This window comes from Trachypithecus francoisi, unplaced genomic scaffold, assembly GCF_009764315.1.
Source record: "Trachypithecus francoisi isolate TF-2019V2 unplaced genomic scaffold, Tfra_2.0 Lachesis_group15, whole genome shotgun sequence".
Classification (NCBI taxonomy): Eukaryota; Metazoa; Chordata; class Mammalia; order Primates; family Cercopithecidae; genus Trachypithecus; species Trachypithecus francoisi.
Window position 1 is genome coordinate 53,407,215 of NW_022681460.1, and position 17,473 is coordinate 53,424,687.

Below are 17,473 nucleotides of genomic sequence, written 5' to 3' on the forward strand. Positions count from 1 at the left end.
TGAATCACCTGAGGTCAGGAGTTTGAGACCAGCCTGGCCAACATAGTGAAACCCCGTCTCTCCTAAAAATACAAAAATTAGCCAGGCATGGTGGCTCGTGCCTGTAATCCCAGCTACTATCGGGGCTCAGGCAGGAGGATCGCTTGTACCTGGGAGGCGGAGGTTGCGGTGAGCCGAGATCGCGCCACTGCCCTCCAGCCTGGGCAACACAGCAAGACTCGGTCTCAAAAAAAAAAGAAAGAAAAAAAAGTGAATGGAAGCTCTGTTCTCAGAACCCGGTGTGTTGTCTTCTTTCCACCCTAGGATAAACACACTCCTCTGTGGAGACCATTGTTTAACAGTTTGTCACCTGAATGTTCAACTCTAGTCCTCAGGTATTCCTCAGTCCTGATAAAGGGACATTTCACGCTCTTGTTTTAAGACTAGAAAACTATTGGTTTATTTTATTTTGCGTGGCAACTGTAGAGATAGATCAAGGGAGTTCCAAAGTCATTTTCACCACTTCAGAGAGACAGTTTTGTTTTTTTGTTTTTGTTTTTTTTTTCAGTTCCTGAAAGAGTAAGCTTCTGTTTATTGTTGTCATAGAGCAGCGTTTCTCAATCTTGGCACTGTCAGGATTTCAGGCTGACTCATTCTTGCTTGTCCTGTGCATTGTTGGATGTTCAGCAGCCTCTACCCACTGGATGCCAGAAGCACCCCACCTCTCAGTTGTGACTACCAAAAATATCTCCCGATATCGTTAAATGTCCCCTGGAGGTAAAATCACAGTTGAAGAGCACCCTCAGAAAGTTCTGCCTGCAAGGTCAGCCATCACTCAGGTTATTTCCTCTTAGACACTTTGCTTGCAATTAGGTTGTTGATTGGTTGTTAGAGCCACCTTCTTAACCATTTATTTTCTTGAAAGCAGCAAAACAGAGTGCTTCTGCGCTTGTGAATCTTCTAGCAGTATAAGCTCCTGCTAAGATTTTTAAACAGCAAATTTTTATACAATGCTTCAGCCTTATGTCAATACCTTTCCCCAAATAAACAGACCAACACTCCAAACAGGACCCTGCCTTCTAGCTATAACTAACATCCAGTGGCCCCTTATAATCAGAGGTTTGGCTCCACTACTTGATAGCAAGAAGTACAAACCCTCTTGTACTCGCTTGTGTTAGAGGGAATCCATTCACTGTAAGAATATGACAGTAAATCTTACAGGTATTCAGGGGTGGGAAATAAAATGTGTGAGGGCCAATGGAGACTTGAACTTAAGAGGAATCCGGCCGGGCGCGGTGGCTCACGCCTGTAATCCCAGCACTTCGGGAGGCCGAGGCGGGCGTATCACGAGGTCAGGAGATCGAGATTATCCTGGCTAACACGGTGAAACCCCGTCTCTGCTAAAAAAAAAAAAAAAAAACCCGGGAGGCAGAGCTTGCAGGGAGCCGAGATCGTTCCACTGTACTCCTGCCTGGGCGACAGAGCGAGACTCTGACTCAAAAAAAAAAAAAAAAGAGGCCGGGCGCGGTGGCTCAAGCCTGTAATCCCAGCACTTTGGGAGGCCGAGACGGGTGGATCACGAGGTCAGGAGATCGAGACCATCCTAGCTAACACGGTGAAACCCCATCTCTACTAAAAATACAAAAAACTAGCCGGGCGAGGTGGCCGGCGCCTGTAGTCCCAGCTACTCAGGAGGCTGAGGCAGGAGAATGGCATAAACCCGGGAGGTGGAGCTTGCAGTGAGCAGAGATCCGGCCACTGCACTCCAGCCTGGGAGACAGAGCAAGACTCCGTCTCAAAAAAAAAAAAAAAGAGGAGGAATCCCTAGCGTGTGGAGCTGGTTTGCTAGGAGTTCAGGCTTCACCCCTACAGGACATTGCCAGATCTATATCCCCACAGCCAATCATCTCTATTGCCCAGTATTACAGTTACAACTCTTGAAAGAGATAACTTGACTGAGTACCATGCCTTCTCATCCTGTCTGTTACCTACTGTCTGCTCTGACACCATCCATGCAGTCTACACTAGAGCTTCCAATTATCCTAACTGGTCATGTTTTCTTCTGCATGTGGATCTTCATCCGTGCAATTTCTTCTGCCTAGACCATTCTTATTCCCTTCTGGCATCTGACCAACTCCTACTTCTACTTTCAGGTCTCTCAGCCAAGCTGTAACTCCCATCTTAAGCTATCCTTAAAATATTCAACTACCGCTTTCTCCCCACTCCCAGACTACAAACGATGTTCCTGCTCTGTGCACCCTGGACTTGCCCGTAACAAAGCATATACTGCTTTATATAACAATTGTCTTTCTTGCTAGATTAACTCAGAATACAGACAGTGCTCACCAGTTTATTCCCTGCACTTAATTTTTTTTTTTTAATGAATAAATGAACAGACTGGCTTATTTCAGTCAGTTGTCCACCCTTGCCAATAATTAGCTGCATTGAAAAGTACAGGAGGAGCTCGGCGTGGTGGCAGGCTCCTGTAATCCCAGCTACTTGGGAGGTTGAGGCAGAAGAATCTATTGAACCCAGGAGGCAGAGGTTGCAGTGAGCCAAGATTGCACCACTGCCTTCCAGCCTGGGCAACAGAGTGAGACTCCGCCTCAAAAAATAAAATAAAAGAGAATAGAATAATAGAATAGAATAAAAAAATAAGCGTAGGAGGGCAGCTGCTACAAATAGCTCCCTGAACTCTTCAGCTGTGGGTCAAGGCAGATTCATCTAGAGGAGTGTGGGTGGGAAGCAAGGGCTGGCGTCTATAAGACAGTTTTAACAGCATATATTAAAGCTCATTTAGTAGTATTTGAATCCGTTTTGACAAAGAGAAGGATTGGACAAATCAAATATTAGTGAGCTAAAACTGTATATGCAGAGTCTTACTATTAATATTGTGATTAAGATTGAGGGTGATGGCCGGGCACGGTGGCTCAAGCCTGTAATCCCAGCACTTTGGGAGGCCGAGACGGGCGGATCATGAGGTCAGGAGATCAAGACCATCCTGGCTGACATGGTGAAACCCTGTCTCTACTAAAAAAAATACAAAAATCTAGCCGGGCAAGGTGGCGGGCGCCTGTAGTCCCAGCTACTCGGGAGGCTGAGGCAGGAGAATGGCATAAACCCGGGAGGCGGAGCTTGCACTGAGCTGAGATCCGGCCACTGCACTCCAGCCTGGGCGACAGAGCGACACTGTCTCAAAAAAAAAAAAAAAAAAGATTGAGGGTGAAATTCTAGAGATACTCTCATTAGGAGGCTCTCCACTTTATGGATGTTTCTTTGAAAAGTGTGCCAGGGCACCAGAGGGGAGCATTATACTTCAGAGCAGTTGTTCTTTTTTTTTTTTTTTTTTTTTTTGAGACGGAGTCTCGCTCTGTAGCCCGGGCTGGAGTGCAGTGGCCGGATCTCAGCTCACTGCAAGCTCCGCCTCCCGGGTTTACGCCATTCTCCTGCCTCAGCCTCCCGAGTAACTGGGACTACAGGCGCCCGCCACCTCGCCCGGCTAGTATTTTTGTATTTTTTTTTTTTAGTAGAGACGGGGTTTCACCGTGTTAGCCAGGATGGTCTCGATCTGCTGACCTCGTGATCCACCCGTCTCGGCCTCCCAAAGTGCTGGGATTACAGGCTTGAGCCACCGCGCACGGCCCAGAGCAGTTGTTCTTAATTAACCTTAGCTGCACATTGGAACTACCTGGTGGCAGCAGTGGTGGTGGTGGGTGTTGAAAAATACTGATACTAATGCCTGGGTACTGATTTATTTGGTCTGGAATAATGTCAGAGCATCAGGAGTTTTAAAATCTTCCCAGGTGTTTCTAATCTGCAGCTTAGTTGGAAAACCAGCGCGTTACCCTTGCTTTCCAGAGTGTGGTTCTCGAACCAGTATCGTTTATATCATGTAGAAATGCATAAGAAATGCAGAACTTCAGGCCTCCCGCTCAGATCTCCTGAATCAGAACCTACATTTTAACAAGATTCCCAGAAGATAGGTACATGTGTGTAGTCTTAAAGTTGGAGAACAGCCAGATGCAGTGGCTCACGCCTGTAATCCCAGCACTTTGGGAGTCCGAGGCAGCGGATCACCTGAGGTCAGGAGTTCGAGACCAGCCTGGCCAACATGGCGAAACCCCGTCTCTGCTAAAAATACAAAAATTAGCCAGGCGTGGCTGCGGGCACCTGTAATCCCAGCTTCTTGAGAGGCTGAGGCAGGAGAATTGCTTGAACCCAGGAAGTGGGGGTTGCAGTGAGCCAAGATCATGCCATTGCACTCCAGCCTGGGTGACAGAGCGAGACTCCATCTCATTAAAAAAAAAAAAAAAAAGTTGGAGAACACTGCTTTACACTATGACTTGCACAAAAGTGTCTTATCCTAAACCGCTGCAATTTTTTTTTTTTTGAGAAAAAAATGAATAAATGAACAAACTGGCTTATTTCAGTCAAACTGGTGCAATCTAAGCTCACTGCAACCTACGCCTCCCTGGGCTCAAGTGATCCTCCCACCTCAGTTTCCTGAATAGCTGGGTGTGCCACCACACCCGGCTAATTTTTTGTATTTTTGCTTGAGACGGGGTTTCACCATGTTGTTCAGGCTGGTCTAGAACTGCTGAGCTCAAGCAATCTTCCCCCACTGGCCTCCCAAAGTGCAGGGATTACAAGCATGAGCCACCATGCCAGGCCTGCAATTCTTAACAGCGATTCATCTACAAAATTACATCAAGACATACTGTTTTTGCTTCTTTCTTTACAAACATATGTAAGGTTAGCACACAAACAGCACAAACCTCTTGAATGTGCAGGAGTCATGGCCCCATCCCAGATTCCCTTTAGGCTGGCACCTGAGATGCATGCTTTTTGTTTTGTTTTTTTGAGATGGAGTCTCACTCTGTCACCCAGGCTGGAGTACAGTAGCACGATCTCTGCTCACTGCAAGCTCCGCCTCCCGGGTCCACGCCATTCTCCTGTCTCAGCCTCCTGAGTAGCTGGGACTACAGGCGCCGGCCACCACGCCCAGCTAATTTTTTGTGTTTTTAGTAGAGATGGGGTTTCACCGTGTTAGCCAGGATGGTCTCAATCTCCTGACCTGGGGATCCTCCCGCCTCATCCTCCCAAAGAGCCACCGCGCCCGGCCTGAGACACATGATTTTTTTCTGCTTCAAACCCTGGGTCTGCTAGAGCTCTTTGCATCACATCTTTTGGTCCTTTAGGAAATGAAGCCTTTTCCTGACTTGTTCCTTAGGAATAACCTCCAAGTTCAAGCTAAACTACACCTCAGGCGGCTTGCTGCTATCTTGGATTAGCTATGACTTCCCCTTGTCCCTAGGTATTCACTGTGTTTCTTCCGATCCTGTCTTGGAGAGCTGATTTTCAGCCAGAACACACCTCATGGCCACTCTGGTTATTAAAATATTCTAGTAATTCGGTGTTGACTGGCAAAGTGCATGTCCTGAGCAGCCCAAGTGTCCAAGTCCCTCCCTAAGGACCTGACTACCACGTTGCCACTGTCCAGCACCTGGAGGTCTCACATCTGACCTGGCTAAGAACCTCAGCACCTTGCAACAGGGTTCTGGTCACTGTCTAATTGGTCAACATAGCATACCTCCTCTGCTGCCTTGATGAAATCAAGGTTTCTTGTCAGTTTCCTTCATTCTTCCTTTTCTGTTGTAGGTTACACTTTACCGTTGTGACTTTTCTCTTCTACATACCTGTGTGCCACAGGTCTCTCATAGATCTGTCTCTAATATATCCCATCGGTTCTTAAAGTGTGGTCTCCAGACCAGCAGCAGCAGCAGCATCACCTTGAACTTGTTCAAATTCTCCAGCCCTACCCAGAGCCACTGAATCAGAAACTCTGAGGTCCAGCAATCTGTTTGACAGGCCCCGGCATTCTGACGCATGCTAAAGTAAAAGAACCTGTGATTTATCACCATACTTACAAAGCCCTCTATCAAATATGCAACTTGTAATTCATGTTGTATACATTACTACTGAGTTTGTCACCAATATTTCGTATGATATTCGAAAGTCTTAAGACTTGCCAGATTTAAGTGGTGGTGATTCCACTTTGGGAAGTGTAGGGGGTGGTAATATCAATATAGTTTAAAAAATAAATCTCCATAAGAGAGAATATTGCTAGGTGTGGTAGAGACCAATTTTAATTTTAAAGATATACCTCTGAATTAGTTCAGTTGATTGAAAGTTAATCTGATGTTAGTGAGAACTGCTAATACTCAGTATAAAAAGGGCTCGATATTTCTTGAAATGATGATGATGATATTCTCTTAGTGGTAGCGTGACTGGTTTTTGCAGGGAGATGTTTCAGAAGGGAAACGAATTCTTACGGAATATCTGTGTGCCAAGCATTATTAGAAGCACCTTCACTTGCTGTCTCAATCCTCAGAACACTGAGACAGATGTACCCCCATTTCACTTAAGAAATTTTTATTTTATACATTTACTCAGAAAAATCACTGAAGTTTTAGAGCCAGAAGAAAGCTAGCAACTCAACTTCTGTTATTTCTTACAAATGAGGACAGTGAAAAGTTAAGTGATTTGACCATCACATTGCTGGACAGGTGGTTCTCAAACAAATATGCTTCATTTAAAATATGTATTAAAAACTCGGGGTCTGGAATCCTGAGGTTGCCAGACTATCCATTCCTTAACAAATAACCAGCACTGTTCGCAGTAGGCGCAAACAAATTCCTTGGATAGAATTTTAAATATTTCCTCATAGAAGAAATCTCCCCATAGAAGAAAAAATGTTTAGATATGCACTCCCTTATTCACACGGCCTAGTACAAGATACAGCGTATGTACCTGACTTTGCCATATCAACAGTTAGGGCAAGTTTAGATATATAACTTAGCATTTTGTGTAAATCATCAGAAAGCCTTTATGGTCCTATCTACAGATGTGGGAAAATCTAGAATCCCTTCTGTTTAATTAATGTATTTCAGTTTGGTTACATCAAAGTCTTACGTGTGGAGTTCATTGGAGTCAACTTTTGAGTCCTTCTAACAATCAGTTTCTTCAACCAGGAGGTTAAACATACAAATCATTCTAGCACAGAAGTATCAGTGTGTATACTTTTAAGTGTTGGTGATAAGAACCACTGCACAGATCTGTGGTTGAGGTTTCTACAGCCCAGAAGTGGAAAGTTAGAGTGAACAAAGGGACCATGAACTCGCCATCCTTTAGAAGACTGGCAGAGTTCTATCTTTCTATTGCTGCTGACAAAGGGAGCTGGAATCAGTTTCTTACACCCACGCAAATATTCCAGTTCTTTCACAACATCAGATAAAATGCCTAATGCCATTAATACATAGGTTCATCACCAGTAAGAACCGCCCTGCTGCTTGTTATTACATGAGCAATCCTTGCCATGTGTTTATTACTGGGCTCCTTGCAAAGAATCAGTTTTCATTCACCAATTGTTTTGAATCCTGGTGGCAAACCCATCTCCCTTTTGTCTGAGATGTCCCCAGTGTGACCTGAGGAACCTGGGCAAAGGCCCAGCGAGAGAGTCTGGAAGCTGCAGACAAATAACCTAAGTTCTCAGACTGCCCAGAAGTCTGCGAGTGCAGGAAGAGGGAGACTCTCCTCAGGGATTCCCAAATCTGGCTGTCAGAATCCTTGGAGAGCTTTCAAAAAGTCCAAGCTCTGAGGCTACACCCTGAAGATTACACATTAGTAATTTATTATTAAATGTTATCAAGCGCTTACAGCAGACCAGCCCTGAAGGTTACACATTAGTAATTTATTATTAAATTTGTCAAGCGCTTACAGCAGACCAGGTCCTCTTATAGGTTCTTTATACAAATTATTGATTCATGGAACCCTCACAACAATCCTATGTGGTAGGTACCACTGTTTCTCGGATGAAGGAATTGAGGCACAGAAAAGTTCTTGCCTGAGTTTGTGCAGCTAGGGAATGGCAGAGCCAGGATTTGAACCCTGGCAGTCTGGCTCTAGAACACACATTCTTAACACTATGCTGCTCTGGGTCAATTGAGAATGTAACATAGGCGGTCTGCTTCCTCCCATCCACCTCAGGTCTTAGCATAAAGCATATGTCATATAGCAATAAAGCTATCATAAAAATAAGCAAATGCCAGTTGTCAGGAGTTAGGGATGGCAGGGGACAGGGGAGCGGGTGTGGCTGTAAAGGGGTACTGGAAGGGGGTCTTTGAGGTGCTGGAAAGGTTCTATATTTTCTCTATAGTATTGGTTACATGATTACACTCATGATAAAATGGCATCACACACATTTTACCAATGTCAACTGCCTGGTTTTGATATTGTACTACCATTTTGTAAGTGTAACCACTGGGGAAAATGGGTGAAATATACACAGGACTGCTCTGTACTTTTTTTTGCAACTTCCTGTGAATCTATAATTATTTCAAAAGAAAAAAAAAAGTCTATGCCTACTTTTGGCAAGCCCCTTATCTACTAAAAGCCTGCTCCTTTAAGACTGATGTAAATAGAGATTGTCCTTGGAAGACAAACCTCATTCTGCTTAGGGTAAGAAAAGCACTCTCGGCCGGGCACGGTGGCTCACGCCTGTAATCCCAGCACTTTGGGAGGCCAAGGTTTGGGTGGATCACAAGGTCAGGAGATTGAGACCATCCTGGCTAACATGGTGAAACCCCGTCTCTACTGAAAATACAAAAAATTAGCCAGGCGAGGTGGCGGGCGCCTGTAGTCCCAGCTACTCAGGAGGCTGAGGCAGGAGGATGGCGTGAACCCGGAGGCAGAGCTTGCAGTAAGCCAAGATTGCGCCACTGCACTCCAGCCTGGGCGACGGAGCGAGACTCCATCTCAAAAAAAAAAAAAAAGCCCCCTCAGTCTGGGCAGACGAGGGGCATAGGGTAGTGGTGTAACAGGAGCTGAGCAAGGTCACCAACAGCAGAGTCAAGCACTCTGCTGACTACACTGCACCATGGGGGCTGGAACCAGTTCCTTATACCTTGCAGTGATTCCCAGATGACTAGTGCCCAGCTGTCTAAATGGGAACCCTGGGGAAAGAGCTAAATGAACACAGAATCTGTGCCCCATGCCTGGGAACCCTGGGGAAAGAACCAAATAAACACAGAATCTCTGCCTGACGCCTGGGAACTCTGCCTCAGTAGGTCAAAGACAAGGTCTGTTAGGTTACATTTTAAAAGCTCCCCAGGTGATATCAGCTTGAGAACTTTAGACTACAGAGTAGTGATAAAACTGAATCTCCAGTAACATCACATGAGTCAGCCACCATGGAGACTGTAACACAATCCCTTGGTTTTCACAGGGTTGGTATGGCTCAGAGAGAGAAGGATGATGTTCATGTCGTGTATGAAAACATCCAAAGTATAGATACCCTTTCTGAATGCTATGTATAAACAATAAAATATTTAAACGAATTGCTTTTTCTTTTGCATCATTCCTATTTGGTTACTTACCAAGTTTCTCCTGGGAGTACATGTAGTTACAAACAAGAACATAATTTTATGACATGTCTTAGGCTATCGAGTATGTTGCTAAATTAAGAATTTTTTTTGTCTACAAGTAACAAAATTCTCAACCAACAGTAACATAAACAACACAATACAGGGCTCTGTTAGTCTCATATACTAAGAAGTCCAGAGTAGGTGGTTGCTGGTATTGGTTCTGCAGCTCAAGAGACTAGGGCTGACATCTCTGCAGTACTTGGCCTTTTTTTTTTTTTTTTTTTTTTGAGACAGAGTCTCACTCTGTCACCAGGCTGGAGTGCAGTGGCAAAATCTTGGCTCACTGCAACCTTTGCCTCCCGGGTTCAAGCGATTCTTCTGTCTCAGCTTCCCGAGTAGCTGGGACTACAGGTGCACGCCACCATGCCCAGTTACTTTTTATAGTTTTAGTAAAGACAGGGTTTCACCATGTTGGCCAGGATGGTCTTGATCTCTTGACCTCGGGATCCACCTGCCTCGGCCTCCCAAGTGCTGGGATTACAGGCGTGAGCTACCGCGCCTGGCCTCGGCCTTTTCTTTATGGCCACGAAATGACAGCTGCAGCTCCAGCCTCTCCACATTCCAGACAGGATGAAGGGGAAGGGGCAGGACCACTGGCATTCTACTCCTGTCTCACTGGCCACAACCATCTCTTGTGGCCACCCGTGGCTGAAAAGGAGTCTAGGAAACTGAGTATTGTCCTTTCACAGTCTCTATGGCAGAGACAGGAAAGGAAGATGGGGAGGGATTGGGTGTCGATGAGGCAACCTACAGTGTCTGCCACAGCTTTCAAATTACAATTTATCAAGTACTGTTTAATTAAATCTACAAACAGCTGATCAGATACAAAGTAATAAATTATCACAGAAAATATTGATATGAAAATCAAGCATAAGGCTCTCCACTGTCAGTAATTCTACACATATGTATTGGTCTTTCATTCTCTGTTGGAACTAATTCTAGTTGTTTAAGCACTTCTGTTCCTTCAATCAATTGCCTACATAGGAGAAAAAAACAGAAAATTTAGTCAGTCATAAGTTTTCATATTTAACTTACATTCCGAAATGGAGTCCTACCCAGCTATAGTCAAGATTATTTCCTACAAATTAAATGAACATCAGCTCTAAGTATCTTAAACCTCTCTGGATGTGTGCACTTTGCCACACCTACAGTACTCAGGACCATCATCCAGGCAGCTGGCCTCCTGCTGCAGCTCTGAGCTGGCTTCCTCCATCTGCTTGGCACCTTCCCCTCTGTTCTTCTCCCTGCAGTCAGCATGATTTTTTTTTTCTTTTTCTTTTTTTTTTTTTTTGAGACAGGGTTCTCACTTTGTTGCCCAGGCTGGAGTGCCTTGGCATGATCTTAGCTCACTACAGCCTTGACCTCCTGGCTCAAGTGATCCTTCTGCCTCAGCCTCCTGAGTAGCCAGTGCTTACAGGTGTGTGCCACTAGGCCTGGCCAATATTTTTATTTATTTATTTTTGTAGAGAAAGGATCTTGCTATTGCCAGGCTGGTCTTGAACTCCTGGCCTCAAGCAGTCCTCCCACTTTGGCCTCCCAAAGTGCTGGGATTATATGTGTGAGCCACCACACCTGGCCAGCATGGTCTTTTAGAAATAGCAATCTGTTTTCATCTCCTTGCTCAAAACACAACAATAATTTCCCATTATCCTTAGGATGAAGACCAAAAATCCCTGCCATTGCCTACCAGGGCCTGCATGGTCTATCTCCCATGGCCTCTCAGGGAGGTTGGGCCACATGTTTCCTTTTGCTCTCTGCGCCAGCCAGACTAGCTTTCAGTACCTCAAGAGCTCCACACTCCCTTCTTCCACAGCTCCTGTGTTACTCCCCAACCCCTACCCTTTGGCATGGTCACCTCCTGGTCTTCCTTCAGACCTCAGCTCAGTCATCACTTCCTTGGGGAAGTTTCCCAGGCCACCCTGCTTGTGTTAAGTTCCCTCTCTCTCCTTTAGAGAAGTTGCCAGGATTGAAACCTTACATTTATTTGTATGCTTCTTTGACTGATTTCTGATTCTCTCATGATGGCAGGGATCATGCTTGTGCTCAGGCTCAGTGCCTAGCATAATGCCTGGCACATAGCAAGCACCTGACAACATCCACTGAGTGGATGAATAAAAGACAGCTCAAAGCCATGCTAGTTTCGACTGATGTGGTGACTCATGCCTGTAATCGCAACACTTTGGGAGGCCAAGGCAGGCAGATTGCTGAGCACAGGAGTTCGAGACTAACCTGGGGACAACATGGTGAAACCCTGTCTCTATTAAAATACCAACAATTAGCTGGGCTTGGTGGTGCACGCCTGTAATTCCAGCTGCTCGGGAGGCTGAGGCAGGAGAATTGCTTCAACCCAGGAGGTAGAGGTTGCAGTGAACTGAGTTTGCACCACTGCACTCAGCCTGGGTCATAGAGTGAGACTCATCTCAAAAATAATAATAATAAAATAAAATTTAAAAAAATAAAAAATAAAAAAAGTCATGCTAGTTTAGATCTCCATAGACACTTGCTGGCCATGAGCTAGAACTTTCTGGGGAGTGGAGCTAGACTTCTGATGGTTCTTTCAATTAAAAGAGGGCAGAGAGACAGGCCAAGACATAGGACTGGTGCCCTCTGCCAGTGCTTGGGCTGGGACAGTGGCTGAGGGGAAGGGTGCAACTTCCATCTCATGAACCTTTACAGGGGCATGGTCAGTGCAAACACCAACTGTACTCTAGCCCTCTCTTTGCCTTTGGGATCTGTTTTTGCCATCCAAATAAAAAACCACAACACAGGACAATACAAGATACGTTCCAAGGATGAAGGGCAGAGGATAAATAGATTCATTTCTGTCCAAAGAGAGTACGAAGCCTGTTCTCCAACAAGAGAGGATAAGCAAAGGCACAGAGACTGTTCTTGGAGTGATGGTACTATGGCCTGGTTGCAGCTTGGCTGCTAGTCTACAAATTGCGTCCAAATTACATTTCCAGCTCTGACTCAGCTTGAATATCCACCTCCTGGGATGCCACCAACTGGCTATCCTATAGGTATCCTAATATGAAACTTGTCCAACTTGAACTCATGATCTTCTCTCCCAAATCCTCCTCCTTATAGTCTCTATCTTGGTGAATGGTACCACCCCTCCAATCAGTTCCCAAATCCTAGGAGTTACTCTAGACCTGCACTGCCCAGTATGGTCGCCACTAGCTACATGTGGCTATTTAAACTTAATTATAGGCTGGGAGTTGCGGTGGCTCACACCTGTAATCCCAGCACTTTGGGAGGCTGAGGTGGGTGGGTCACTTGAGGTCAGGAGTTCGAGACTAGCTTGGCCAACATGGTGAAACCCCATCTCTACTAAAAATACAAAAATTAGCTGGGCATGGTGGTACATGCCTGTAATCCCAGCTACTTGGGAGGCGGAGGCATGAGAATTGCTTGAACCTGGGAGGCAGAGGTTGCAGTGAGCTGAGATTGCACAGAGTGAGACCCTGTCTCAAACAAAACAAAACAAAACAAAAACAAAAACAAAAACCCCACCTTAAATAGAATTAAATATAGTTCCTTAGTCACACTAGCCACATTTCAAATGCCTAGAGGCCACATGTGGCCAGTGGTTGTCATACTAGGTCGTGCAGACTACAGGACATTTCCATCATCACAGAGAGTTCTACTGGACAGTGTTGGTCTGGACTCCTCTCAGGCCCCCTCACCCCTGACTCTAACTTCTTTGTTTTTTGAGACAGTCTTACTCTGTCGCCAGGCTGGAGTGCAGTGGCGCAATCTCGGCTCATTGCAACCTCCGCCTTTTAGGTTCGAGCATTCTCCTGCCTCAGCCTTCCGAACAGCTGTAATTACAGGCACCCGCCACCATGCCCGGCTAACTTTCTGTATTTTTAGTAAAGATGGGATTTCACCATGTTGGCCAGGATGGTCTCGATCTCCTGACCTCGTGATCGGCCCACCTCAGCCTCCCAAAGTGCTTCTTGACTCTTAACTTCTCAATGTCTTGAGTTTGTCCACTTATCGCCTGCTCATCTGTACTGCTGGTGCTTTAGAGCAGGACTTCATTTATAGCCTATTATAACCAGAGCTTCTTAAGTGGTCTTGCTACTTCCTTTTCATTCTTTGCCAAATCATTCCTCACTTCTGCTAAAGAGATTTTTTCTTCAAAATGAGAAGCTGGTTGTGTTGCTCACAATGTAAAATTCTCCCATGGCCCCCATCACCTTTGGGTGAGGCTTGTGCTCAGCAGCATGGCACCCATGGTCTGTTGGGAGCTGGACCCTTGCTGACCCTCTTTTTTTTTTTTTTTTTTTGAGACAGAGTCTGGCTCTGTCGCCCAGGCTGGAGTGCAGTGGCCAGATCTAAGCTCACTGCAAGCTCCGCCTCCCGGGTTCACGCCATTCTCCTGCCTCAGCCTCCTGAGTAGCTGGGACTACAGGCGCCCGCCACCTCGCCCGGCTAGTTTTTTTGTATTTTTTAGTAGAGACGGGGTTTCACTGTGTTAGCCAGGATGGTCTCGATCTCCTGACCTCGTGATCCGTCCGTCTCGGCCTCCCAAAGTGCTGGGATTATAGGCTTGAGCCACCGCACCCGGCCAGCTGACCTCTTATCCAGCCTCCACCCTCTCCATTCTCCCCTAGGCACTAAGCTCTGCCCAGACCAGATGACTCGTAGATAAGATGCTCTCTTACTCCTCAGGGCCTCTCTGCAAAAGCTCTTCAATTTTCCTAAAATTGATTTGACTCATTGTAATTGCTAGCTTCTCTATCTGGCTAACTTCTACGTGACTTTTCACTCCTCAATTCACCTTCTCATGACACTTTCCATGACCCCCTCCCACCTTACAAGTCTCTTGAAATAATTCCCCCTCCAACTAACCCCTCTCTACCATGGGTGCATGTGAATGGAGAGCTTACAGGCTTGTTTTGTGGTATTCTTTCTCTATGAGCTCACTGGGCCAGCCATGCTCTGTGGATTGCTACAGTCGTTCCTGAAGGACATTCCCAGTATCATCCACCTGAGGGATCATGTACCTGAAACCAGGCTTGGAAGGAGTGCCTGTCTTGGATGAGAGAGGAAAATTCTGTATCTCTCTGGACCTTGCTAACCATGTCTGGGCTTCCAAAAGCTCAGACATACCTGGGGATACTGAGAGATGATAGGGAAGAGGCAGTTCTACAACTGGGAAGGAAGTATCCCTGAAGGAGCTCTATTTCATTAGTTTAACTAGATTATCTAGTTGCCTATTATGTTTTACCTTTCCGCTTCTCCCTTAGCGTTCTATAAGGTCTTGTTTAAATATTCCAGCCCAGCCTCAACTGTGATTTGGAGACTTTTTTTTTTTTTTTTAATTTGGAGATTTAAGGAATACACTGAGATCCTACTTGAGGCAAAATAGCAGAATAGAAGGAGGGCAGTGCCTCCCTGAGGCTAGAGTGATGATGATAAAAATTAGAGATTTCCCCAAGAGGAAGGTGGATCATAGAGAACAGGAACCATCAAAAGGAGACCGAGTGCTCTCCACTCCATTGCCGCCCTGTAAGGCTCTGTGTTCACTTTGGTGAAAGGAGTTGGAGGGTGTTTTCTTACCCGTCTGCCAATGCACCCTTTACATGGTTTGCATAGCCCATGTCTCACTGTCACATAGCTATTGGCTATTTGACTTATTTTTCATAACATACTCTAAGCTCCCTGAAGAGCAGGGATTGTACATTGTCACTCTTTTTCCCCAGCACTGAGTACCATGAATGGCATACTGCAGGTGCCTAACAAAATTCTGTTTGAATGAGTTGAGGAAACAGCAGAAGTGAAGGCTGAACAAAGGATGTGGAGCCAGAGAGTGGAGGACCTGGAATGCCACTCTAGACTTCAGGCTGTGCAGATGTGGAGATGGTAATGGAGGCACTAAAAGTTTTAAAGTAGTCATGTTTGTGTTTGAGAAAGGTACCTTTAGCTGAGATACAAAGGATCACCAGGAAGTTGGTAGAGGATAGAGACTGTCAGCAATATGACAGAGATTTAAATGATCCAAGAAATGTTATTTGGATTTAAATGATCCAAGAAATGCTATTTGGATTTAAAACAATTTTTTTTTTTTTTTGAAACGGAGTCTTACTCTGTTGTCAGACTGCAGTGCAGTGGTATAATCTCGGCTCACTGCAACCTCCACCTGCTGGGTTCAAGCAATTCTCCTGTCTCAGCTTCCTGAGTAGCTGGGACTACAAGTGTGTGCCTCCATGCCCAGCTAATTTTTGTATTTTTAGGAGAGACAGGGTTTCACCATGTTGGCCAGGCTGGTCTCGAACTCCTGGCCTCATGATCTGCCCACCTTGGCCTCCCAAAGTGCTGGGATTACAGGCGTGAGCCACCGCGTCTGGCCTTAAAACTAATTTAATAATGCATTTTCAAACTCAGAATACAATTTATTTGGGACCAGGGAAAACTTAAGTCATTATTTTATGTTATGCATCTATTAACGTAATGTTATCTCTTTAAAGATATCCTATGGATGAAAATACACTTTCTATTTTTTCATCCTGGAAGTATCACAGAAAGCATTACATTAAAGGAATTATTGTAGTTAAAATGAACATCGGCATGAAATTCCAGGTGCTGGAGCATCAGTAATTATCCCTATGGAGTGGGTGGAATAAATCTAACAGTTATTCAGAAAAATCCAAACACTTTACGCTATCTCAGGGAAGACTAAGTAAGCCCTCCCTCATATTCACTCAGTAATTAAAGAGAGATATGAAACACTGGAGTGATGAAAAGTATTTCCATCATCCATTTTAGGTCCACATGCCTTTAAGCATCTTGCTAATAATATTCTGATAATAACTATTACCTGTGATGTTTCCATATTTAAAATCGTTCAGTAAAAATAGTTACATGTAACTTGAATAGTTTTCATCTACCTCTTCATGATGTACATGGACAATTAATTAAATGACTTCACCTCTTCACTTCTACATATTAGTATATCTATATTATTAAGCACTGTGGTATGATTCATAGTAATGAAGAATTGATAATATCCTTAAGGCTGAAGACTGATAGGTGGATAGAGACACAGAAAGAACACTATTATGACTATGCCTAAATGGTTTCTGTTTTTATTTTTTTATTTTGTCTTATATATTTTTTTGAGGTAGGGCCTCATTCTGTTGCCCAGGCTGGAGTACAGTGGCACAATCATGGCTCCCAGGCTCAAGCAATCCTCCCACCTAAACTTCGTCAGTAGCTGGGACTACAGGCACATACCACCACACCCAGCTAATTTTATTTATTTATTTATTTATTTATTATTTTATTTATTTATTTATTTATTGAGACAGATCTTGCTCTGTCACCCAGGATGGAGTGCAGTGCACTCACTGCAACCTCTGTCATTGCAACCTCTGTCTCCCGGGTTCAAGCAATTCTTCTGCCTCAGCCTCCCAAGTAGCCGGGACTACAGGTGCACGCCACCAGGCCTGGCTAAATTTTTGTATTTTTAGTAGAGACGGGGTTTTGCCATGTTGGCCAGGCTGGTCTCGAACTCCTGGCCTCAAGTGATCTGCCTGCCTTGGCCTCCCAAAATGCTGGGATTACAGGTGTGAGCCACTGTACCCGGCCTATTTATTTATTTTTGAGACAGAGTCTTGCTCTGTCACCTAGGCTGGAGTGCAGTGGCATGATCTTGGCTCACTGCAACCACCTCCCATGTTCATGTGATTCTCCTGCCTCAGCCTCTGGAGTAGCTGGGATTACTGGCACACGCCACCATGCCTGACTAATTTTTGTATTTTTAGCAGAGATGGGGTTTTACCATGTTGGGCAGGCTGCTCTGGAACTCCTGGCCTTAAGTAATTCACCTGCCTTGGTCTGCCAAAGTGCTGAGATTACAGGCACGAGCCACCATGCCCACCCAGCTAATTTTAAATTTTTTTGTAGAGATAGGTTCTCACTGTGTTGCCCAGGCTGGTCTTGAACTCCTGGGCTCAAGCAGTCCCCGACCTCAGCCTCCAAAAGTACTGGGATTACAAGCCTGA

General features: G+C 45.1%; 1 protein-coding gene across 10 annotated transcripts in view; it reads right to left on the bottom strand.

Moving 5' to 3' along the window:
- Window positions 1-7,646: 7,646 nt before the first annotated feature.
- PPIL6 (peptidylprolyl isomerase like 6) overlaps window positions 7,647-17,473 on the bottom strand; it is a 47,716-nt gene continuing 37,889 nt past the window's right edge. For 7 of the 10 annotated variants that reach the window (XM_033234859.1, XM_033234850.1, XM_033234857.1 and 4 more), the window contains one exon: window positions 10,235-10,437. In XM_033234859.1, the coding sequence (XP_033090750.1) occupies window positions 10,326-10,437 (112 nt within the window). In that variant the 3' untranslated portion in view covers window positions 10,235-10,325. Of the gene's footprint in view, window positions 10,438-17,473 lie in introns of all 10 variants that reach the window. The other 3 variants (XM_033234860.1, XM_033234853.1, XM_033234848.1) reach the window with 1 other exon arrangement.